Below are 24,835 nucleotides of genomic sequence, written 5' to 3'. Positions count from 1 at the left end.
CAGGTTGAATAATAGAGGAAGAATTGATGTCGAACATTTGGTAACTCGTTTCACACTGGATTCTCATATATAAAAAGATATTTCATATTTCCCAGTAGAACTCCTCTTTATAATAGTTAAAATTAATTATAGGGAAAAATTCCTCCATGAATAATTAGTTAAGTAGCATTTTAAAAAATTAACAACTAAAATAGAAGAGAAGGGGTATTTTTAGTTCTACACATTCACAATTATGATATTTCTATAACAGTTAAATTATCAATAAATTTCCAGATTGGTTTATTTATAAACTTAGTAAGAAGTGATTTTTAAGTTCTTTTGGCCCACCAAGTTCGGAGGAAAAGCTTGACCCCAAATTCCTTTCCCATTCCCTTTGGCATATTTGAGAATTATAGAGATTAAGTCCTGAAATGGGATGTTAATTACATCTTTTGCTCCGCCCCCATCCTTGTTTGCATTGAGCAGTTTCATTTTGCCACCTAGTGGTTCTGGCCATATATTTTATTGTGCTGAAATTGAAGCAAGCTATTTATTTGCTTTTCTCTGAAGACCCCTTTCCCTGTAGGCCTTGGTAATTGATCAGAGACCATGGAGATTAGTTGAGGAGTCCAAGGCTCAGGCAGTCTAGAATGTAGCTAAGATTGGATTCTTCAGTATAGTAGGATTGTCAGTTCTTTCTGTGTCTCTAGGAATGATACTGACTTCATTATTGTTAGGTGAGTAGATTGTAGCATGGTAGGCAAATTCTTACCCTTTTAAAACAATTTTACCAAAGTTTATGATGGGTCTCTGTGGGGCAAAGCAAGATGGCATTTAATCTTCATAGATTACTGCTCATTTATCCTGCCTGAATGATATTGGGAACTCCTTTGTAATGGGGAGATAGATATTCATATTTTCTCCATCATCAGCTTTCCTCGTGTTTGATTATTTTACCAAAAAAAAAAAATCAGATATGAAATTGACAGAAATGAGATGCAGTGATTAATTTGTAGTGAGTCATTAAGAGGAATTAAGTAAAGGGTGTGTTTGGTGGATATTTTTTTAACTTCTTTTGTCCTCTGAGGTTGTGTAATTGAGATTTCTAGTACCAAGCACCCATCTTTGGAACTGGTCGTGTAAAGAGTTTGTTAAGAACTCAACCCAGTCCGTACATAAGAGGAGTACTTTTGACTGGTTTGTGCTTTAGCTATTTCTCAAGTGCTTTTACATGCCTGAGGCCACTGGCGCCAATGAGAAAACCCCAGGAAAGGGAGCAGCTGCAGTCCATGTAGGTAAAGACTAAATGCTAAGTGGTACATTTGAAAAAATGTAATACTTGAAGGACCCCAAATTTGGTGGCATAAAACAACAACCTTCTTATGTTCATGGATTCTGTGGGTCAAGAACAGGCCATGGCTGGGATGGCTTGTCGCTGCTCCATCATATCTGGGACCTCAGCTGGGAATACTGAACTAGCTGAAGCTGGAGGATCCACTTCGAGGATGAATGTTTCCCTCACATGTCTGGCTCCCCTTGGCAAGGGTGCCTGGAAGGCTGGGCTCAGCTGGGGCTATAGGCTAGAGCATCTATATGTGGCCTCTCCAGGGTAGTTGACTTCTTACATGGAGGTTCAGTATTCCAGCAAATAAAGCATAAACTACAGGGACTTTTATGACTCAGCTTTGGAAGTTACATGGTATCATTCCTGCCACTGGTCAAAGCAGTCACAAGCCCACCCACATTCCTGGCAAGGGACTGTAGACTTCACCTCTTACTGGGAGGAGTATCAGATAATTCCAGGCCCTATTTTAAAATGGCTACAAAATGGGATCCAGATTCCTATGAAACCCCCTTTTATTGGTAGAACACAACATTCAGTGGCCCCTTATTTGTAAAGTTTGATAATTGACATTTATTTATACACATGCTCCACCCCCACCCAGTGATTTCCTGTGACTATATTGATGCCTAAGGAAATCAGGCTTAAATATCAGAAAATATTATTAGTGGTGTTCTTATAAATTAAGGATACATAGGCAGGTGAGCTTAACGACATAGGCCAGAAATGACTTCTGCTCTGTTTCTAAACAGCTCGTGTTTGCCAGGTAATGCTAACACCCAACTCAGGGGAAAAAACTTACTGACTTTGCTCTACCTGATACAGATTTAAATGCTGGTGTGTCTAATAATTGAATAGAGAAAACATTTTCTGATCACTATTACCCTTTCCCTCCTAGGCACCACTGAGAGAAAACATGAAATTAAAAAGATACCTCCTGAAAGACCAGAAATGCTTCCAAACAGAACAGAAGAAAAAGGTATGAAATCAATTCTTCATTGGCACTTCTAGAACAGCAAGAGCTGAAGCTGTCTGTTACACAGCTAGTCCAGAATACCCACAGGATTTGCTTTTCCTTTGGAATATGGTGATCATGGTTTTGTTTTGATTGCTTTTACAAATCCTATTGCTAAGGAAGTAGGAGAGGGTTATGTGGTACTTCGTGGGACCAGAATTTCTCATCATATGAAAAATTACCAGTCTAGTCAATTAACACATCGCTGCTGTTTCCTGATGTCTCTACCACGGCCACCCTCTCCGCACCCTGAAGTCAGGTGTAAGTTCCTTTAGAGCCTGGTATATATCTGTCAGTTTCCACTTAGCCTGTCCTTCATGCCTAGTGTCCCAAGGTGCTCATTCACTGTTGATGGATGGATTTGGCTTAGTGAAATTCACATCCAGAGAAATAAACAAATGAAAGCTCTTTTCTTTGGTCACTCATGGACCCTTGACTCTGGTTAACGTTATTACAGACAAATGTCCTTGGTCAAGGATACTGGAGGAGGGGAGGGTGGCATGGTAATACTGGGAAAAGCAGCTTGGTCCCCGGAGTCTCCTGAAGGTGGTCAGGAGTGTCACTGGCTGGGAAGTAGCTTAATGTGTGTCCTGCAGTCAGGTTTATGAACGTGTTTGACTCCTACCATTTTGAGAGTCTCTCCCAAAGAAATCTGCATACTGTAGAAGGACTCATTTTATTAGATGTCTAGGATTGATTGATCACACATTTTTATGGGAAAAGTGCTAAGTTATTATGAACAGGAGGCTGAGCAAATTCCATTTTAAAAAGCAGTTATTTTTAAGTCACAAGAGAAATGCTGAATTAATGAATGTAATTATTTGGAGGTGCTCCTTGGTGGTCTCGTGAAATTTTATTGTGAAATTTAATATTTCATGTCAGCCTGCCAAAAATTGTACCAACATTGCAAGCTCTTAAGAAGCTATACCTCTTTCTTTCGCAGTGAGCAGTTAGAACTTGACTTGTGGAACCTCATTGTGAAGGCCAGGTCTGTGTCACAGATTGATGAAAAAAACAGCCATTGAATATATACCATATGAATAACTCTTTGTATAAAAGCGTTGGTATAGCCGGGCACAGTGGCTCACACCTGTAATCCCAGCACTTTGGGAGGCTGAGGTGGGAGGACTGCTTGAGCCCAGGAGTTCAAGACCAGCCTGGGCAACATAGCAAGACCCTGTCTCTACCAAAAAAAAAAAAAAAAATTAGCCAGGCCTGGTGGCCTGTGTCCATAGTCCCAACTACTTTGGGAGGCTGAGGTGGAAGGATTGCTTGAGTCTGGAGATCAAGACTGCTGTGGGCTGTGATCACGCCACTGTACCCCAGCCTGAGCAACAGAGTGAGACCCTGTCTCAAAAAAAAAAAAAAAAAAAGTGTGTGGTGTGAATTAACCAGACACCACCCTCTGTCTTCATGGAGGATACATGGCTAGTTTCTGGGTAATAGCCAGTCTCTGTGATAGGGACACTTCCTGCACTAGTCCATGCTGACCTATGGACTAGGCCTACATGTGAACAACCACCCTAGTTGGCTGACCAAGCGGCCCCACATTGCTAGTTCCTTCCCCTCTCATGATCCCTTGTTCTATGCCACAGTGGGTCAGGGAGGCAGAATCCCTGGTCAGATGCAATAGGGAAGCCAGGGAATCAGCCCTACCCGGAGACTTGTTCTCCCCGTTGGGTCAGCACAAACTGCCTTTTCCATTCATCCTGCAGGCTGCTGGAGTTCCTGTCCTGCTGCAATAGGAGAAATGTCCCCTGCTTTGCATTTCAACAGAGCCCTTCCTCCTCTGGCCCCTGTGTGCCATAATATGAGTTCCCAGCATTCCTGATTGGAGCATATTTCCCCACATTGTGGGGATGAGCACAATAATACCTGATGGGTTTATTTTTATTTTATTTTTTTAGAGACAGGGTCTTGCTCTGTCACCCAGCCTGGAGTGCAGTGGTACGATTGTAGCTCACTGCAGCCTCGAACTTGTGGGCTCAAGCAATCCTCCTGCCTCAGCCTCCTGAGTAGCTGGGACTACAGGTGTGTGCCACCATGCCCGGCTAGTTTTTGTAGAGATGGTGTTTTACTGTTGCCCAGGCTGGTCTCGAACTCCTGGCCTCAAGTGATCCTTCCACCTTGCCCTCCCAAAGCTCTGGGATTACAGATATAAGCCACCGCACCCAGCCCTGATGGGTTTTTTTAACCTTTTGCCAACCATCTGGGGACCCAAACAACATGAGTCTGTGTTTGCAAGTAAAAGTTGTCCTGAGTACCATCTTACAAGTAAGCATAGGGAACCTGCCTATAGTCTAATGGGCAACTCTCTAAAGTTCCATCTTTATCAAGAAGAATGTGGATGTATGCTTTTTATACCATGCACGGAGCAAGGCTAGTTGGGAACAGAAAATATGAGGCTGTCACTGACCACTGCCCCGTTCGTCCAACAGATCTGGCTTCAACTTCATTCTAATAGCTCTCACTCCAAAAAGCCTTAGAAACCATATACCTGTGAAGTCCTAGTTTGCCTTCCAAGTTCAAACTGTGCACAAGAAGAATCCAGAACTCATTGTTCCCTGAAATGCTTTCCCTTTTATTGACTCATGGCCCTTTTCAGAGGCCACCCTGAGACATGTCAGGCCTCTTTCCTTGCCATAGCCAGCAGGTCCTGTGGGCCACTGACCAAACCCCTCAGCCCTCTGCTGAGCCCTGACTCCATGCCAGCACCACATACGGCTCTGAGGAGTTGACCAGACCTAGGCCCTCCCCTCAGGGGCTGTCAGCCTACAGGCCGTGCCAAACATGCAAACACCCAGAAAGTGTCTGAGCGTGTTTGTAAAGTGCTGCCCTGTAATGCTCAGGTAAGGAAGGAAGGAAGTCTGCCTTTGAGCTGTTGGGAAGGGAACATGACAGTGTCATGTTTCAGCCAGGCTTCGAAGGAAGAACTGGAGTATGCTGAAGGTGGGCAGTGGCCAGAAGGACACTTCAGGCAGAAGGACCAGCATGAGTGAAGGTGTGCAAGGGAGGGAACAGTGAGCTCTGTGGGACTTCTTCTAACCTGACAAAGAATAAGTGGTGCTCTTGGCCTTCCACATTCACCTTCAGAAATAGCATCGGTGATTTTTTTTTTAAGCAGGAAATGAGTGATCTGCATCTAAGTACTGTCACTTACACTAGATCTGTCTGTTTTCTTTAAACAATGATTTAAAGAAAGACCAGAGAGAGAGCCAAAACTGGATTTACAGAAGCCCTCCGTTCCTGCCATACCACCAAAAAAGCCTCGGCCGCCTAAGACCAATTCTCTCAGCAGACCTGGCGCACTGCCCCCGAGAAGGCCAGAGCGACCAGTGGGTCCGCTGACACACACCAGGTACTCCTGCGCTTTCACCTCTGGGGTGGGTGTGGGGCGGCTCTGGAAGGAACACAGGAGGGGAACTGACTGCCACAGACCTTGGGAGGAAAGGAGAAGAGAAGTGGGGCTCAAGCTTCCCTCTTACATCCTCCAGCAAAATTATCTGAAGACACCGGCCACTTCTGTCCTTGCTGCTGCACTCGGGCAAAAGTGAGTGTGAGGTTGAGGGGTGCCGTGTGGGTTTCAGGATTAGCAGATGAGAACTGGGTACCCAGCATTTAGGCCCTGCTGACACGTAGGGGTTTTTCCTGGGCCTCATTAGAAGCAAGGCCAACTGCCCTTCAGCCTGGAAATGCAGGTGGCGTGTCCCTCTTTTTCCCCCTGGATGTTGTGCTGGCCTCAAGTATGTACATCTCATGTGTGGCTACGACCCCTGACCCTCACTGGTCTGCAGGGCTTCTTTCCATAGCCCAGGCTCCCTGTGCTCTTCACTGTACAGCCTATTGTGGAACCCAGATCCAGGAATGTCTCTAGCTCTAAGACCCTCAAAGGCTGGGGACGTGCTTTATGCAGGCATGTGTTCCGAGATGTGCTTGACAGAATGAAAATTCATTCGCCAGCGGGCTGGATGCATGTGTTCCGTGAAATCAGAGTTGGACATTGTGTGTTCCAGACCTGAGATACCTACCACAGAGCAAGGAACTGTTGAATTCTCTCCATAAGTTCATTGCCAGAACTTTCTACCATAATATTAAAATATATGTGTATTACATGTGTTGGTGTAACACACCAGGGCAGGCCAGTGACCCAGAGGTCTTTAGGTGTGCATGTCAACACAGTCACTGAATTTTTGTTCTTATGAGCTAAGTTGGCATGGTGAAAGTTGCATGGGCTTCACAGCTCTTGCATTGGAGTCAGACAGACCTCTGGGCTGGAATCTCAGCCCACCTCATTCATGGGAGAAGTAGGAGCTTGGCTATACTATCCTCTCACCTCACTTTTTTCATCTGTAAATAGAGGATGATAATGGAATGCACCTAAATAATTCCCAAGTATGGAAATCAACATTATTTTCATTGTTATTTTGATTATTGCCTATTGAATTAGGCACACTGCAGTAAGACAAAAATAGCTCATTTACTTTTTTTAAAGACAAATTTTAATTAGTGGTAAAATACACGCATTGTAAAAATTATCATCCTAACCATTTTAAGTGCACTGTTCAGTGGCATTAAGTATGTTCACATTGTTGTACAACCATTTCCAGAACTCTTTTCATCTTGTAAATCTGAAATTCTGTACCCTTTAAACAGTGACTCCTCATTTACCTCCTCTCCCAGCCCCTGGCAGCCACCATTCTACTTTCTGTCTCTATGGATTTGACTACTCCAGGTACCTCAGTAAGTGGAATCATACAGGATTCATCTTCTTTTTTTATTTTTTATTTTTTTTTGACGCAGAGTTTCACTCTCGTTGCCCAGGCTGGAGTGCAATAGCACGATCTCAGCTCACCGCAACCTCCGCCTCCCGGGTTCAAGGGATTCACCTGCCCCAGCCTCCCAAGTAGCTGGGACTACAGGCATGCACCACCATGCCTGGCTAATTTTGTATTTTTAGTAGAGACCAGGTTTCTCCATGTTGGTCAGGCTAGTCTCAAACTCCCGACCTCAGGTGATTCGCCCGCCTTGGGCCTCCCAAAGTGCTGGGATTACAGGTGTGAGCCACTGTGCCCAGCGGATTCATCCTTTTATGACTGGCTTATTTCACTTAGCATGATGTCTTCAACATTCATCTGTATTGTAGTATGGCTCATTTGCTTTTCATAACAATGACAACAACAAAAACACAACTCCCAGGCTCAAATATAGAGGCAGGTCACAACGTGGGTGTGTGGGAGGCTGGCTGCCCAGTCGATACAGAGCTGTGGTCATCTCAGGTGCGTGTGAGCCTATTTGAGTAGCAGCTGGTTCACCTGTGTCATTCTACAGGCATCTCCCAAGGTCCAATCCAACAACTGCCTCCGTGTGACACCCCCGTTGAGTTGGTGAGGACTCTCCATGCTCCACCCTCTCCTATGAACTGACAATAGAAGGTTCTTTGCACACGCGCATATTGGGGCCACTTGACAGTCTTGATGACCTTAGCAAGGACCATTTCAGTGGTGTGCTCAGCCCAGAAACTAGTATATCAGAAGAAAAAGCTTATGTAAACCAAAGTGCTTCCAAAAAGAATATGAGCTATACAAATGGGGAAGATGTGGAGCAGCAAAGGTTGCACATCGCAAAGAAGAGCCTGAAGCCATGCCCTGGCAAATCCTATTAGTCTCCCAGGGGCTACAAACATTTCCGTTAGCTCAATAACAATTTCCAAAATATTCCTGCTGCTCTTTCTAACAATCTGATTGAAGAGAAGTGGAATTCCAACTGCTGCTTTGCCTTCTAGAGCTTCTTGCAACTCTCTGGTTATAGGATAGGTACAGGCTTTGCAAGCCTGGGGGGAAACGTGTCATCACCACCAAACTTCTGGGCTCACAGTGATCCCATTTGCCTCCTTCCTCTGCTTATCTCTTTTCTGCCTCTGGGTCTCCCAGTATCCAGTGGTTAGTTAGAAGTCCAGGACATGAAGGGAGATGCATGAGAGAGGTTTGTGAAGCCAGTGGAAGAGGTAGTTGTTCTTAACAGTGCGTACCATCTGAGCAGCCTGGGAGAGGGTGGTCAGCCCCCAGCCCTCCATATACCCTATGACTGCCTAGCTCCCTAGACACTGGTTTGCAGGAGGGTGTAGGGGAGGAAAGCCCTGAGATTCCTGCTTAGCCAGTTTAAGGGAGGGCAGTGCCTGCTCTTACTCAGTGGTTCTCAAACTCAAGCATGCCTCCGAATCACCTGGAGAACTTGTTCAAAACAGATCACTGGGTGCTATTCCCACAGTTGCTCACTCAGTAGGTCTCGGGTGGGTCTGAGAATTTACATTTTTGAAAGCTGCTGGTGGTGGTGGTGGTGGTGGTGGTGATGGAATCCACACCGTGACAGCCATTGCTCTAGATTCTTCCAAGTTGTTGACGGTGCTCGCCCCTCCTTGCCTGGCTGCCTCTCAAGCGCCTGCTCATGCTTCAGATTTGAGAGCCCCTGTTAGCATGCCCTCCTCTGGAAGCCTTCCCTTAGATCTCATGATTGCTCTCTCCTCCAAATGCCTGCCACCCGTGTTTAGCCTAGTGCTGGGCCCCATGCTGTGCTACTTGGGATGCAAACACCCCCGGACTTCTTCACCAGATTTAAAGCAGATCAAGAGTGTGTTTTGTCATCTCCACATGCCTTACGGTGTCGAGCATATGGTAGTGGCTCATTTAACAAACACTTGTTGAATGCCATGGTTCCTTAAAAGAGGGGGAGGTGCCAGTACTTATATTTTGTTCAATTTTGCCTCTCCTGTCGTCCTTCCCAGCCTCTGTACAAGCTCTTTAGTATGCGTGTCTTACATTCTAAGTAACCTATTATGCCGTGGATTGCCACACAAAAACACTTTTATCAGAGAAAGGCTTATTGTTCCTTGATACTTAATGCACTTTATGTTTTTTTGCTAAGCAATTACATTGAACAACCAACCTGTATATTGGTTTATGAACTTGTTTTGCTCTGCCAAATTAGTGGAGGTATGAATGTTAATTCAAATAGTTTTGTGTCAGTGGTCCTCTGGAGAAAGGGTATTGTGTTCTGTGTGAACCCAGATCTTCACCAACATTTACCTGACCAGGTGAATGGATGGCTAGATGGACGATTGAATGCATGGACATGTAGTCACTGTAAGCAGCACTCGTTGGGAGCTAGGCATTGCCACTGCAGCTGCAGCGTCCGGGCTCACGCTGCTTCTAACCAGCCAGAAGTCTTGCTGCCAAGTGCGGCTTTCAGAGGAGAGTAATTTCTTTCTCTTTAAACAGGAGCTAGCATCTTTCACAAAAAAGGAATACTGTACATAAGTTTAGGAAAAGCATCATCACTTTTAGATATATTCACTTAACAAAAAATGTATTACAGAGCCGGGCGCAGTGGCTCCTGTCTGTAATCCCAGCACTTTAGAAGACCAAGGTGGAAGGATGACTTGAGGCCAGGAGCTTGAGACCAACCTGGGCAATATAATAAGACCACATCTCTACAAAAAAATTTTTAAACATTATGCAGGCGGGGTAGTACACATCTATAGTCCCAGCTACTCAGGATGCTAAAGTGGGAGGATTGCTTGAACCCAGGAGGTTGAGTCTGCAGTGAGCTGTGATGGTGCCACTGCACTCCAGCCTGGGCAACAGAGTGAGACCTTTCTTCCATAAATATATATATATATATATATGTATTTATATTTACAAATACATATTTATATTTATAAATATAAATGTATATATTTACAAATACATATTTATAAATATAAATATATATTTAATATATGTATATACATATATTTGTATATGTATATATTTTGTATATTTATATACATATATTTATAAATATATATGTCAATATATAAATAAATATAAATATATATAATATATAATGTAATTTATAAATGTATATTAGTATAGTAACAAAATCAGTTGGACATTTTATATTATATATGCAATTAATATATATTAATGTTGGACATTAATATATATTTATATATTTCTAAATATATAAAAGCTACATATTACAAACATATTCATATATTCATATATAATATATATTGTTATATATTATATATGTTATAAATATATTTTTATATATTGTTAATATAAATGTATATATTTAGAAATATATCATTAATATATATTAACTATATATTTATAAATATATATATTAGCAATATATATTTAGAAATATATGAATATATACCATTAATATATAAATATATGTTAACAAATATATAAATATGTGTTAATAAATAGTATATTTATATATTTATAAGTATACATAAATAATATATTCATATATTATTACTATTAGCACAATATTAATAATTATGTTATTAATATTTAATTAATTATATTAGTCCTGGTCAGACCCAGGTGTTCCAGTTCACAGTTTTTAGGAATTATATCTAGGAAAACCAGAATGACATCAGTAAGCAGTCTGTGTTCAGTCTGAGCAAGTGGAAATGCACATGAAGGCTCTTAGAGTGATCGCTCTGTTCCTCAGATAGTAACATACTTGACCTTTAGTAAGAATGTTCTCCCCACTTCTAGAAAGTAAGTTCATATGGAATTTCAACAGGAAGAAAAGACTTTCAAAAATGTAATACCAGCATTGATTTAAAAATTCAATGGTGGGCTGGGCACGCTGGCTCATGCCTGTAATCCCAGCACTTTGGCAGGCCGAGGCAAGTGGGTCACCTGAGGTCAGGAGTTCAAGACCAGCCTGGCCAACATGGTGAAACCCTGTCTCTACTAAAAATACAAAAAATTAGCCAGGCGTGGTGGTGGGTGCCTGTAGTCCCAGCTACCAAGGAGGCTGAGGCGGGAGAATTGCTTGAACCTGGGAGGCAGAGGTTGCAGTGAGCCAAGATTGCACCATTGCTCTCCAGCGTGGGCAACAAGAGTGAAACTGTGTCTCAATAATAATAATAGTAATAATAAGGTGTATTAGCAATTGAATAAAAATGAGTTCCTCTGTGAGAAGAGTTCCTGAAACTTGGGAGAAGAATCCAAAAGAAGAAAAAAACCCAAGGAAATGCTGGAGAGAGGCAGGCTGCCCTTAGCTCTAGTAATTGCAAGCAGTGGAAGGCAGTAAGCAAGAAACGTGAGGGGCAGGGCAGGTGTGTACCCTCAAAAGGAAATAAATCTGATAGGGAAAGAGATAGAAGCAGCCTGACTAGTCCAAAGCGGGCTTGTTAATCCTCCCAAACTCAGACATTCCAAGGCATAAGGATTGGTAATTTTCTTCTCAAAGAATAGAGAGGCTAGAGCAGGACCTTCACTCTGAGTTGGGGAGCTTTGCCTTTCTTCCGCTGTAGCATATGCTCTCTGAGTGGCCAGGGGCAGGTGTCAGGGAGCCTTGAGTTAGAGATGTGGGGAGAAGGTCTGGGATGAAGGAAAGGAAGTGAGGCCGGCAAGGATGGAGTGGGAGCAAGGTAAAGTCGATGGCTGGAAGGAAGCACAGGAGATGGTAATCAGAAAGGGGAGGTCAGTGCTTACAACCTTGGAGGTGGGTTTGTTTGGAAGATGAAAATATTTGCAATGGTTGTGGCCACAAATGTGGGTGACTGAAGATGAATGAATGAAGGTCATAGAACTGAAGATACCAAGGAAGGAGGGGCCGGAGTTGGGGATGGATCACCCACGTGGTCACCATAGGCTCAGGAAGATGGCAAGAGCTGGAATCAGGGAGGCCAATGTTCTACAAGCCAGTGTCCTCCCATGGGTGCCGGTGTGTTCTGGGAGTTGATGATAGTGACAAGAAGGGTTTGACAGTGTGGTAGCAGGTGGTGTGAGCCTGCTGGCTCCATCCTCTGTCGGGCAGAGCAGAGTTAACAGATTTTGCTTTGGCTGGTGGCTGAGAATGTCAGGGTGGAAGCAGACCATTCAATGAGAAGGTTCCAGATAGGGGGGAGTTGGTTACTATGAATCAGACATCCCAGAGCTCACTGTCCATTGACTTTACATGTGAAAACATGTGCCCAGGAACTGCTCTCGAAGATAGGCAGTTGGGTGGTGGACACCAGGATGTGGGTAGGAGGACCAGTGACTTTCCAGACCTGTGCCACTTGGAGATGACCTATTGCTTTAAATGTTAAACATACCATGTAGCCTTCTTGTGAAGGGCTGGAGGCTATACCGAGAGAATTGGAACATAGGATAAGGGGAGGGGCAGCATGCAGTGGAAGCTCTTTTTTTTTTTTAACCTGCAATGATGCTGGAGCACTGGATTTCAGGGAAACACTGGGAGTTAAATGACTTATGAGTTCTGAGGCATTTTAGCTTGAGGCAAAGATTAAGTAAACATTCATATGCCAAACATCAACTAAGTGCATAGGGTAGGGCAGATGTCTCTCTTGGGACCAACTTAAGAGCATGGAAGTTAACTTTTTCTTTAAATTTACCAAGGCATGTTGGCTTAAGACCTTGGGGTTATGATGTACCAGGAAATAAGCTTCCAGGTACTGATCACTCAGTGAGGTGTCCAACTCCCATGCCCACCAAAAGAAAGCATTAGAAAAGACCTCTTTGCTTTTATTAGTCATAAACTAATCAATCCATTAATCAAAAAAGAGGAAGAGAAAGCTAGTGAGTGCATGCAATGTTCCCTAAGTCAGCAGATAAACTGTATACTTGGATCATTTTGAATTGGGATTACTCAGTTGTTGTGAATTTCTTTCTAAAGATTTCTAGTGATTCCTTGTGTGATTTTTGTGTGTTTCCCTCCTTTAATACAAATCAGGATGAAGATGTATCTTTGGAGAATTCAGGAGAGAGGTCCTGGCTAGAAATTGCAGAGGTCGGCTTGGTGCAGTGGCTCACATGTGTAATCTTGGTGCTGTGAGAGGCAGAGGCAGGAGGATCACTTAAGGCCAGGAGTTCTAGACTAGCCTAGGCAACACAGAGATCTCTACAAAGTTTTAAAACTTAGCCATGCATGGTGGTGCATGTCTGTAGTCCCAGCTACTTGAGAGGTTGAGGTGGGAGGATCACTTGAGCCTAGGAGTTCAAGGCTGTAGTGAGCAATGATCGCACCACTACACACCATCCATCCTGGGTGATAGAGCGAAACCCCATCTCTAAATAATTAAAAAAAAAAAAAAAGCAATTACAGAGGTGGATGTCATTGACTTATAGATGGTAGTTACAAGCATGGAATAGATATGACCACTTCAGGAGATTATGGAGAAGAGGAGAAGGAAAGAGTAGAGACAGCAAGAGGGAAAATCACTGTGTATAGGGTGGAGGAAGGTCTAGGAGCCATCCAAAAGGGTAGGAGGAGTGTGATGTCATAGAAGCTAGAAGGAGGAAGTGTGGAGCAACTACTGATCAGCGGTGCTCACACCTGGGCGTGTATCCGAATCACGGGTGTTTGGGGTGCTTGTTGAAACACAGATTGCTGGCACCCCAGGTTTGTAATTCAGTAGGTCTGAATTAAGGCCTGAGAATTTGCATTTCTCCCAAGTTCCCAGTGCTGCTGCTGCTGCTACTGGTCAGGGGACCACATTGTGAGAACTGCTGCCATCTCGAGAGCCAGGGACAGCTAGGCTTTGCTCATTAGTTGGCCCTTGGTGATCCCATTCGAGCAATTTCCGTGGAACAGTTGTGGGCAGGAGACAGATTTGGGGTGAGTTGAAGAGAGAATGGGCAGGCGGCCAAGAGTGGGTACATTTGTCTTGTGAGAAATTGGCTATGGAAAAAAGGGGGAGAATGGGTGCTAGATATAGATTCAGGAAGGAAAGAAAATTTGTGTGTGTGTGTGTGTCTATGTGTGTGTGTGTGTGTGTGTGTGTGTGTGTGTGTGTGTGTGATTCATTTGTTTCAAATACTCGTTAAGTGCCTACCTTTGCCCAGATCCTCTTCTAGGTAGTAGTTAACTATGGTAACCAGGCCCACCCACTGCTTGCTTGGGCTTTGGGGCCAGGCACACTGGGGTTGAAACCCCACCCCTCTTCTTAGATACCCTGTGACTTTGGGCAAGGTGCTCACCTCCTTGAGTCTCACTCAGTTCCCTCCCCTGCAAAATGATACCACAAGGCCTACCTTGCTCAGATGTGGAGAGTTTAAACAAACTGCTCCACCTCAGGGGCCTAGCTCGTTGCCTGGCAACTTGAGAGGCACTCAGCAAATCTGTGACCTCCATGGGAGAGGGGTTCCTGCGTCAGACTCTGGAGCCCCAAGGGGGTGGAAAAGTGGACATCCTCAGGGTGAAAGGATGAGTGGCCTCCCCCAGCTGCAGCAAGAGCCAGGACCCAGGGAAGGCTAGCAACTGATAGAAGGTAGTCCCGCAGGTCACAGGCGTGGGGGAAAGCACCTTGTCATACTTTAGGGACATCTGCATGATTTGCTGACCTCATTCCATTTGTACATATTATCTTCTCTCACTCTCTTTCCTTCCACCCACACATAAAGTGAACCAACCATAGTGACGGGATTTAGCCTCGACCCAGACTGAGTCACATTGATTTTCCTGCCACTGATGACCAGAATCAGGCAGTGAAACAGTAGGAAATGTTAACACCTCATGCATGCATTGTACTAATTGGTTTCTATAATGTGTTTTTCATGGGCTATGTCTTTGAGTAGTACTGTTCCTCCACATGGCACCCTGCGGACTTTTCTCACAATCACACCGTGATGAATTCTCCCTCCTCCAGACACTGCTGAAGATGGGGACTCAGCATCTTTAAAGCCCCTTGCGCCCCTTTGAGATGTCAAGCTGTGGGTTTGCAGGTGACGTCTGTGGATGTCATCATCCTTGTGCCATAGTGGATTGCAGGGCTTGTCGGGCCCTGGATGGGCTCTGGAGAGAGGCCCGCTTCCAAATATATTTGCAGAGTCTGCACAAGGAACAGAAATTTGGAGGGGAATTGAGTGAGCACTTTCCCATCACCTCCCAGCGTGTCTTCACCATCTATAAATAGCCAAGCTTGTTTGTTCTCATCCAGACAAGGACGCACGACGCAAAGGGATAGCTGCCAGGAAAACCACTCTGGTTTCTGCTTCTTGTGCCCCTGGCCTCCCTCTGCTTGTCCCACATTTAAATGGTACCACTTTTTCAGTCCAAAAGTTCCTGTGATTCCTGGGACATTTTTGGCTACCAGGTGCGTATGTGGGGACTCATAGCAGGTAACAGCAGGACCTTTGCATCTGGATTTCTGGGAAAGGGAGGGAGGCTCCTCCTGCCCTCCATCTGAGGAGCAAAGGAAAACTGGGGTTACTGATACTCCCATTTTGTCCTTTCCTGATGGAAGGATCCAAGTTCCATGGGCAGTAACATCCCTCCTGGGGCAGAATGCTTCTGAAGGACTGGCTTTGCATCCGCCGTCTTCACAGATGGGTGGGGCCCTCTTGTCATTGTTGATTTGAGAGAAAAACATCTCTTGGAGCATAAAACCTATGCACGCGGATGCTTACTTACATTATTGCCATCCCAAATGTGGTAGGTAAAGATTGGACTGGCTTGGCATGAGGAACTTTCCATCTGGTTCCAGCTCTGCCACCAATCAACTAGGTGGCCTTGGGTATATCACTGCCCACTCTCAGAGCACAGGACCTTTGTCTGTAATAAAATGGGGGCTTCAGCTGGGTACTCTCTACCCACCTTTAACAATCAGAGCTGAAGTCTGAGATGTTATGAGTAGGCAGCCAGGAGAGCAGGAAGGGAGTGCTCAATTGCATTGGCCTTGCATCCTCAGGCTTACCTGACTGGACAGGGCCACAGAGATAAACAATGAGACACAGTAGTTTTACACTAGGAGGGAGTACTAAGCAAGGTTGCAGAGTTGGAGAAAGAAAGAAGATAGGTTCTCAGGTGACAGGTGCTCTAAAATCTCAGACTTCACTGCTGTACATCCATGTAACCAAAAATCACGTGTGCCCCAAAAGCTATTGAAATAAAATAAAGTAAAAAGTTGTCATAAAAAAAAAAAGAAGATAGGATAATTCGAGTGGTTTCTCTAGCATCTGCACATTTGACGTCCGTTATCATCCGTTCCCAATGCAATGAAAAGTGATGACAAATAGAGGATGTGTGGGGTGTGCCTCAGTGGTTTCCTAAGCACAGGCAATGGGGTGTTTCTGTTTCTCTTCCTTTCCTTTTCTTCCCAGCTTTCTTTCCCCCTTGTCAAATTTTGTAGGCAGTTGAAGCCCAAACACTTGCACCTCCTTTCTGGGGCATGGGGTGGGGACTGTCAAAAAGAGTCACCATATGGACTTGGAATCTTTGGTTCAGTAGGAATCGGTAGATTTGCTCTTTCTCCCTTCACCCTTGCTCACCTCCAAAAGGTTTATGGGTTCTTTTTGGTATTTTTGTGTGTGTGTGGCTGCTGTTAGTGCTACTGCTAATTTATTTGTTTGTTTGTTTGCTTGCCTTGGCTTCCTGTGCACTTCAACACCTTGTCCGTACCACATGTCTTGGCTTAACTGTCCCAATGCAGGCTAAATTGGGCTGTGCCACTGGCTGAGTTCATGGTCTCGAGAGATGCACATGGTGCATCTTCCACATTCCCGTCTGTGCATGAGCCCCATCTTATATCTTGGGTCTGAGTGGGAAGAATAGGCCCCTCTGGATAGGTCGAGTGCATGATTTTTGTTTATTATTAGTACTTTTAAACTGAGAGAGGCAAAAGTAAATTTACTTAGCTGGCAGTGAGCCGGGGTGACACAGGCTGCCTGGCATCCTTGATGACTCACTGTCCCCAAGGCCAGATCCCCAGTCTGGAAGACCAGAAGGCTGACTAAAGCAGCTTCGAGAAGGAGTCAAAAGCTTGAGCTCTGGAGTTGGACTTAATAGGCCCAATTCTAGACCCTGCCACTTTACTGCTTTTATGACCCTTAATCAGCAAGTGACTTAATTTCACTGAGCCCCAGTTTCCTTATCTATATAATGAAAACAAGGGTGTCACAGGTGGGGTTCTCTAGAAGGCATACCCTGAGCCAGCTTTTGGCATGAAGATATGTTTTAGGGTTCAATACCTGTGAAGCAAAAAAGAAGCAGGATTGAGCGGAGGGAGAAGTCATGATACAATACTGGCTCAAAAAGCCTTGGCCAAATCCACGGGAAGTTTTAGAGCTAAAACAGCCCATCTGAGTCATCCTATGTTGGGCTGAAATGGCTGAGACTTTGATACCATGGAGTGTGGGCTGCCCTGGAGGGGAGGGAGTGCCTTGGCTGAGGAGCCTCTCTGCAGCTGAGATGGTCCCTGGAAGAGCTGACAACTGGCAGGTGCCTGCTGATAGCACTCCCAGCAGGCAGTAGGGGCAATGAGCCCTTCACTCAAGGGGTTGCACATAGTAGGTACCTCAAGGGGTGGTTGTGAGGATTGAGTACTTAAAGCATGCCTGTAATCCCAGTGACTTGAGAGGCTGAGGCTGGAGGACTGCTGGAGGCCAGGAGTTTAAAACCAGTCTGGGCAACATAGTGAGAGCACCATCTCTACCAAATTAAAAAAAAAAAGTAGCCACACATGGTAGCATGTACCTGTAGTCCCAGCTACACAGGAGACTGAGGCAGGAGGATCACTCGAGTCCAGGAATTCGAGGCTACAGTGAGCTGTGATCATGCCACTGCACTCCAGCCTGGGAAACAGAATGCGACTTTCTTTCTTTTCTTTTTTTTTAAGTGCTTATTCTAGTGCCTGGCACATGGTAGGCATTCAGTAAACAGTAGCTGCTGCTGTTATTTCTTTTTTCTTTTTATTTTTTCATTCTCAAAGGAAGTGAGCTGCTGTTATTTCTATAGGATCATAGGTTCTACTTATACCTGGTGGGGTGCTTGGTCTCATCAGTCTCTTCTCTGTAATTTAGGTTCCTGTTTGAGTAAAACAAGGAGACTTTTAGCCGTACTTGCCTATCCAAGTCATAACAAAAACTGCTAGGTAAAATATAAGAATATTGCATTACTTTGATTTAAAAACCATAAACAAGTAAGGGCAACTTTCTTCTGATGCCTTTGGATATATGGTGGTATCTCCTGACTTCTCTTATGTTCTCCTTTTAGTTAACAGCTGTAGGCATAGAAACCCACAACAGCTGTAGACAGAAACACTTGCAGGAGCTTGCAAATTACAAAAGGATGGGTTTTTTCCTTTTTCTCTGAATTTAATAACATCCCTTTTGCCAAATGGTACCCACATGCTGGGCAGACTGAGGAGAACGAGGACCGTTGAGGGGCTGCATCCTCATTGGGTGTCAGCCGCTCCAGACACATGCTTCACAGAATTTCAGAAATTTTGGTATTTTTCAGAACTGAAATTCATTAGCATTGTTCTAAGAGTCTATAAATACAGTGAAAGGCATTTACAAATAGACATTGTAAAATGCTTGCACACCCACAGTCTGAACACTGTCAAAACACCAGCTGCAGCTTCCATACTTGGAAGGATCAGAACCTTTTTTAAACTTCACCTACTGTGTTTTCAAAGTAGGCTTGCTTCTGGCCCTGTGTCGAAGATCATTTCAACTTAAGCCTGTGTCTGGTGCTCGGCATGAGGGATCAGGGCTCAGTTGGAGAGACTGGAGGGATCCCACTCCCCTTCCTATCAACATGTGGCTGGTGCTTTAGAATCTGGGGAGGAGTTGGTCATGGATGATTAGTTCCTATTTCTTCAGGATAGTCCCTTGTGGTTCAGGCTATCGGACCATCTGTGTGGGGCCTGCAGGCAAATCCCAGAGATGTAAAACACTCTCCTGAGTCAGAAGCCCCTCCCTGACAAGGATTCACCCCAGGTCACACTAAATGCCACTTGAGGGGCAGCCACCTTGGCCAACTTAGAGCATAATAGTTTTTTCCTTTGATCCAGTGCCATTAGAACAACGCTCCTAAAATTGGGGATACAGCATCTAGTAGCTACAAGTAATGTGCACCTTTGCTTTTCATTCGTGTGGTATTCTTTATAATTTTAACAGTTGCAAAGACAAAATGCCCTTGTGGCAACGGTTTTCCACTGATAGCCATTGTCGTCGGCTATTTTTTGTTTCTTATGATTTCTCAAACAGGGATGTTGTATTAGTCTGAGTGGCTTAAACAACAGAATTTATTTCCTCACAGTTGTAGAGGTTAGAAGTGTAAGATCAAGGTATGGGCAGGGTTCGTTTCTTCTGAGGCCTCTTCTAACAGCCTCATTTTAACTTAGTCACCTCTTTTAAAGGCCCATCTCCAAACACAGTCACATCTTGAGATATTGAGGGGTTCCAACTTCAACATATAAATTTTGAGAGGACACAATTTAGTCCATAACAGACATATACATGGGGATCTGTAAGAATTTGTTTTTTGTTTGAAAAGTGTTGACACATTACTCAAGTCTATGGTCTGAATGTTTATACCTCACCCTCCCACAAATTCACCTGTGGAAATCCTCACTCCCAAGGTGACAGAATAAGAGGTGGGGCCTTTGAGAGGTGATTAGGTCATTGGGGCAAAGCTCTCATGAATGGGATTAATGCCTTATAAAAGAAACCCCTCTCCCTTCTACCACATGAGGGCACAGTGAGACGGTGTCCTCTGTGAATCAGGAAGCTGGGTCCTCATCAGGCAAAATCTGCCGGCACCTTGACCTTGGACTTCCCAGCCTCCAGAACTGTGAGAAATAAATTTATGTTGTTTATAAACCACCCATACTATATCAAGAATATAACTTATCCACAGGTTATTTCCTAAGGTGTACAAGGCCCAGAAAAATCACAATGTTTGCTTATTCATTTAGTTAAACAAAAACTTTTTGTTATACATAAATGTATAAAGCATTGTACTAGGAGGAAAAAAAGTGACAAAATCCCATTCTGAAGAATAAGTGGGGAAGATTACTAGGTACATATGTAAATACGAAGTGCTGTGATAAGGGTTGGAATACAGAGGTGTGTTGCAGGAAACACGAGGAAGAAAGGTGGATCTCTGAGTGCTAAAAGGGTGAGTTACATTTGCTCAAGTCAAGTGGGAAGGAAAGGAATTCACAACATTGACCAGAGACATGAAGATTTGGAGGCAAAGGAGATGATGAAATGTCCCAGAATTTGCCCACAACTCACAGGACCATATCCACTCCAATCCCCCATCCCAGACTCCAGCATTTCTCTAATGTTGAAATTATGGAACGAGAGCTCTAGATAGAACGCCTCTCGGAGGTGATCCTGTTGAAGCTAGCCCACCAGTCATTTTGTTGATGAAGCACCCAAGTTCCAGAGAGATTCAGTAACCCGGCCAAGGTCACACAGGTGATGAAGAGCAGATTTAATTGTAGCACACCTGGCCTGAATTTTTAAGTCTAGGGTTCATAACTCTACCCCTGGCCCGCAAACCAGTTCCCAGGAGAGATGACCTCATGGGGTAACTACTGCCTGGGTGATTCTTAAAGGAGAGTTTGTGAGGCAGGATCCAGGCAATCTCAGCTTTTACCTTGATGATACAATTGGAGAGAAAGGAGAGAGAACATGAGCTGCCTGAATCAGATGAGCCTCTAGTCGCTACTATTAAAAGTAAACTTTAGGCCAGGCATGGTGGCTCATGCCTGTAATCCTAGCACTTTGGGAGGCCAAGGTGGCCGGATCACTTGAGGTCAGGAGTTCAAGACCAGCCTGGCCAACATGGTGAAACCCCGTCTCTACTAAAAATACAAAAATTAGCCTGATGTGGTGGCGCATGCCTGTAATCCCAGTTACTCAGGAGACTGAGACAGGAGAATCGCCGAAACCCAGGAGGCAGAGGTTGCAGTGAGCCGAGATTATGCCACTGCACTCCAGCCTGGGTGACAGAGTGAGACTCCATCTCAAGAAAATAAAATAAAAGTAAACTTTAAAAGGAAGGAAAAATTCGCCTATAATCTTATCCCAGAGATTACTACTGTTAACATTTTGGACTATTTCTTTCTTATCTTTTTCCTATGTATGATTTGGTTTGTTTTTCACCAGTTTTCCATAGATGTGATCATACTGAATAGCATACAACTTTAGGTATTGAGGGAAAAGTGCATTTATTATACAAATACATAATGCATTCTCATTTCAGAAAATCTGGCAAATGTTCCACAGATGTTTTTTGAGTCCCTGCCATGTTCCAGCTGCTGAACTGGGTGGTGGAAATCACCCATCAGACTACCCAGGAATAACCACTGTAAATTTTCTTCCAGTCTTAAAATCATTCTTCCTAATATGTCAGGAGGGCACATGGGTATATGTGTGCTGCTGTGTGTGTTGTTTTTAACCTGCCTTTGTCCCTTAACATTGCAACATAGGCATTCATTCTTATTAGTATAAGCCATTTATAAACATCGTTCAGATGGCTATATAAAAGTCCATCAAATATCATAGTTTATTCAAGTGTTTTCCTATTTATGAAAGATTCCAGTTCTTTTCAGTTTTTCTTCATTACAAATAACACTGTGAAAAACACACTGATGCATAAAACCCATTTGGGAGGCGGAGGTTGCAGTGAGCCAAGATCACGCCACTGCATTCCAGCCTGGGCGACAGAATGAGACCATGTCTTAAAAAAAAGAAAAAACTATTTTATTCTTTTATACATATATATATATATATATATAGAGAGAGAGAGAGAACATATATATATATAACATATATAGATACTATATATATAACACATATATGTACTATATATATAACATATATATGTACTATATATATATATATAAGAATAAAATAGTTGAGAATGACAATAAAAGGAAAATAAGGGCAGTAAAGTAATAAAGCACAGTAATGCACAATAGGGTCCTCTAAAGTTTCTGGAGACAGGCTCACATTTGATTGGAAGCTTCCAGCTGTCAAATCACAGAGGGAAACAGCAGCTTGCAGATTGACAGTTACCATAATACACAAATAAGCCACATGTTCAGAAACTGCTGAGTTGTTCCGAGATACATGTGATTAACTCATGAGCAAAACTTCATCTCTCTGCCAGCAGCCCCTCTGACGTAATGCCAGCTGCCCACAGGGTATCACCTCAAACCATCTTTCCCTCTTGACTGGAAAAAAAAAAAAAAAAAAAGTGCCGAGTACAGTTCACTAGACTCACTGCCAAAGTGCTGTCTCTCTCCTGGGTAAGACATGTGGTCTTATAAGTTTTGGTCTTTGGTGTGTTTCAAAAAGGACAGCGCTGTTTGGCTGTGAGTGTAATTTGTGTTTAGTCTGTTATTTTGAAGGATGGCAGCGCCCAATCCTTCTGGGCTCTGTGGATCCCAAATCATGATATTTAAGGGTCCCCAGGAATGTATTTCTTTATATCTCGGGAAGACTCTTAAAAATGAAAATGCATTTCTGCTAGTAATTCTGCATTTCTGAAACATTTCATTCAGGTTACCTTCAAATTAGTGGATGCTGGGGCCCTGACAGTGAAATGTTTTGAAATAAATGTCCTCCATCTTGCCCTTCCTGTTGGCTCGGAATCAGTCTGAGGCAGTGGCCCTAGTGGGACCCAAGCTTGGGTAGCCAGGGGATGAAGAGGGAGTCTGCTATGGAAACCTGGCCTAGGGGAGCCCACAGCCTTAGGAAGTTAGGGTGAGGCAGGAAATAAAGGTCCTTCTCTGAAGCCTAAGCTGCTTCTCCTTTCCAAGTACAGGAGTTCATGCTCTACCTGAACTTCTATTTCAGCCTAGCTTGGAAGGGCCCAGCCAGCATCATAATGCACACTCCCAGGACAGTCTTGGAGCTGTATTTTCTCTTAGTGGAGGCCAAGCCATTAGGTCCAGGCCTGGTCCCTAGTATTTACACACCTGCCCCTCCTGTGGTGGAGGATGCTTGAAGTTAAGAGGCAGTGTTGTTTGCTTGGGAGTTGAGGAGGACTCACCTCCTTCCATTGGTCTTTTCCTACCATCACAAGAATATGCATGTTGTGCCAAATGTGCCCACAAACACCCCCTTTTTTGAGACAGGATCTCACTCTGTCACCCAGGCTGGAGTGCAGTGGCACAATCACGGCTCAGTGAAGCCTCAACTTCCCTGGGCTCAGGTGATCTTCCCGCCTCAGCCTCCCAAGTAGCTGAGACCACAGGCACATACCACCACACCCGGCTAATTTTTGTGTTTTTTGTAGAGATGGGGTTTCACCATGTTGCCCAGGCTGATCCCAAACTCCTGGGCCCAAGTGATGCTCCCATCTCTGCCTCCCAAAGTGTCGGGATTATAAATGTGAGCCACTGTGCCCTGCTCACCACGCATTCTTTGAGTGAAAAACACAGCAGTCTGTCTTGTCAGCTCCCTGGTTTGGAGTTCACCCACAGCACCTGCCCTGCCCTGCCCTGACCTCCAGGTATACAGGTCTCCTACTACAACCGTCTCTCGGCCCCTCATTGCCTCCCAGACAAAACAAGCCCCATAGTATCGGGCCCAGCAGTCACCTACCTTGCCAGCCTTTGTGCTGTCACTTCTCTCTGAGGACTTCAGGCTTTGGTTCCGGGGACCTTGGCCACACTGGCACACTCACCCACACTGGGGTCATCGCTCAATCACACCTCTTAGGATTATGTCCCCTCTCCCTTTTCCTCCAAGGCTCAAGTGTAACGACACCTCCTCTGTGTGACCCCTACCCTCTGCCTCACAGATATTCTGCACTGACCCACTCCTTTCTTCTCATAGGAGTGTGACACCTGCGTCTTATAGCCTAGGCCATGTGGACCTGTGGCTGGCTGGTTGTCTCTCCCATTTAGACCATGAGCTCTTCCCGAGTAGGCACTACCTCTGAATACCCCCAGCACAAGTGGCACATGACAAGTGCTTGTTGACTAAATCTGGTACTACTCATTGTGAAGTGTAACTTCAGGCCATGGTGGCCTTCGGGGCTGTGAGATGGACTATTTCTGTTACTTTGCTGGGAACAACTGCTCAGCTTCTCTCATTTTATGGGCAAGGATCTTTTCCCTACTGCTCTCAGAGCCCTTGGATAAACTCGTTTGTGACTCATCCCCCCAAAAGGGCACAAAAAGCTGTCTTGTGGAGTAATTTGGAGGAACCTTCTGTTTGTGCATGAGAAGGCTGGGTTTCTCTCATTATCTTGGAGGCCTGTTCCCATCCCATAGAGCTGCTGCTAGCCCAGATACAGAGGGAAGTCACTCGTGTCCTGATGAGCATGGGGCACCCATCCAGGAGCTGTCTAATGTTACAGGCCTGAGCCCCAGCGCCAGCATTCAGGCCGCCAGATCTCAACTCGACACCTTGTGCCTGTCAACAGCCTGGCTGATACCACAGCCCCAGGCCAGAAAACCTTTTTCTCAAGGTTAAAAGTAGCTGACCTTTGACAAGCAGCATTGGCTAAATTCCTTGTTCCTTAAAAGGAAAGCTCCCAGTTATCATTAGCCAGTGTTTATTTGGCCACTGGGCAGGAGCAGGCCCTACACTGCACCCTGTGTACCCAGCAGGAGGATTTGTGACTGGAGGTACATTGGCGAACAGTCATTATTAAAATAGCCATCTTTGAAAACGCGTGCTGGAGAGGGGCGCATCCAGCCTGTCAGCTGGTCCGCACCCCATCCCATGTGGCTAGACAGCTCG

The 24,835-nt window shown here is 44.6% G+C and overlaps 1 protein-coding gene across 11 annotated transcripts in view; it reads left to right on the top strand.

The window, feature by feature from the left end:
* Window positions 1-24,835, top strand: part of SH3KBP1 (SH3 domain containing kinase binding protein 1) — a 357,800-nt gene that overhangs the window by 292,898 nt on the left and 40,067 nt on the right. For all 11 annotated transcript variants that reach the window (XM_025372230.1, XM_025372226.1, XM_025372227.1 and 8 more), the window contains 2 exons: window positions 2,220-2,300; window positions 5,535-5,694. In XM_025372230.1, the coding sequence (XP_025228015.1) occupies window positions 2,220-2,300; window positions 5,535-5,694 (241 nt within the window). The remainder of the gene's footprint in view (window positions 1-2,219; window positions 2,301-5,534; window positions 5,695-24,835) is intronic.

This window comes from Theropithecus gelada, chromosome X (genome assembly GCF_003255815.1).
Source record: "Theropithecus gelada isolate Dixy chromosome X, Tgel_1.0, whole genome shotgun sequence".
Lineage (NCBI taxonomy): Eukaryota > Metazoa > Chordata > Mammalia > Primates > Cercopithecidae > Theropithecus > Theropithecus gelada.
This window is presented reverse-complemented; position numbering and strand designations above follow the sequence as displayed.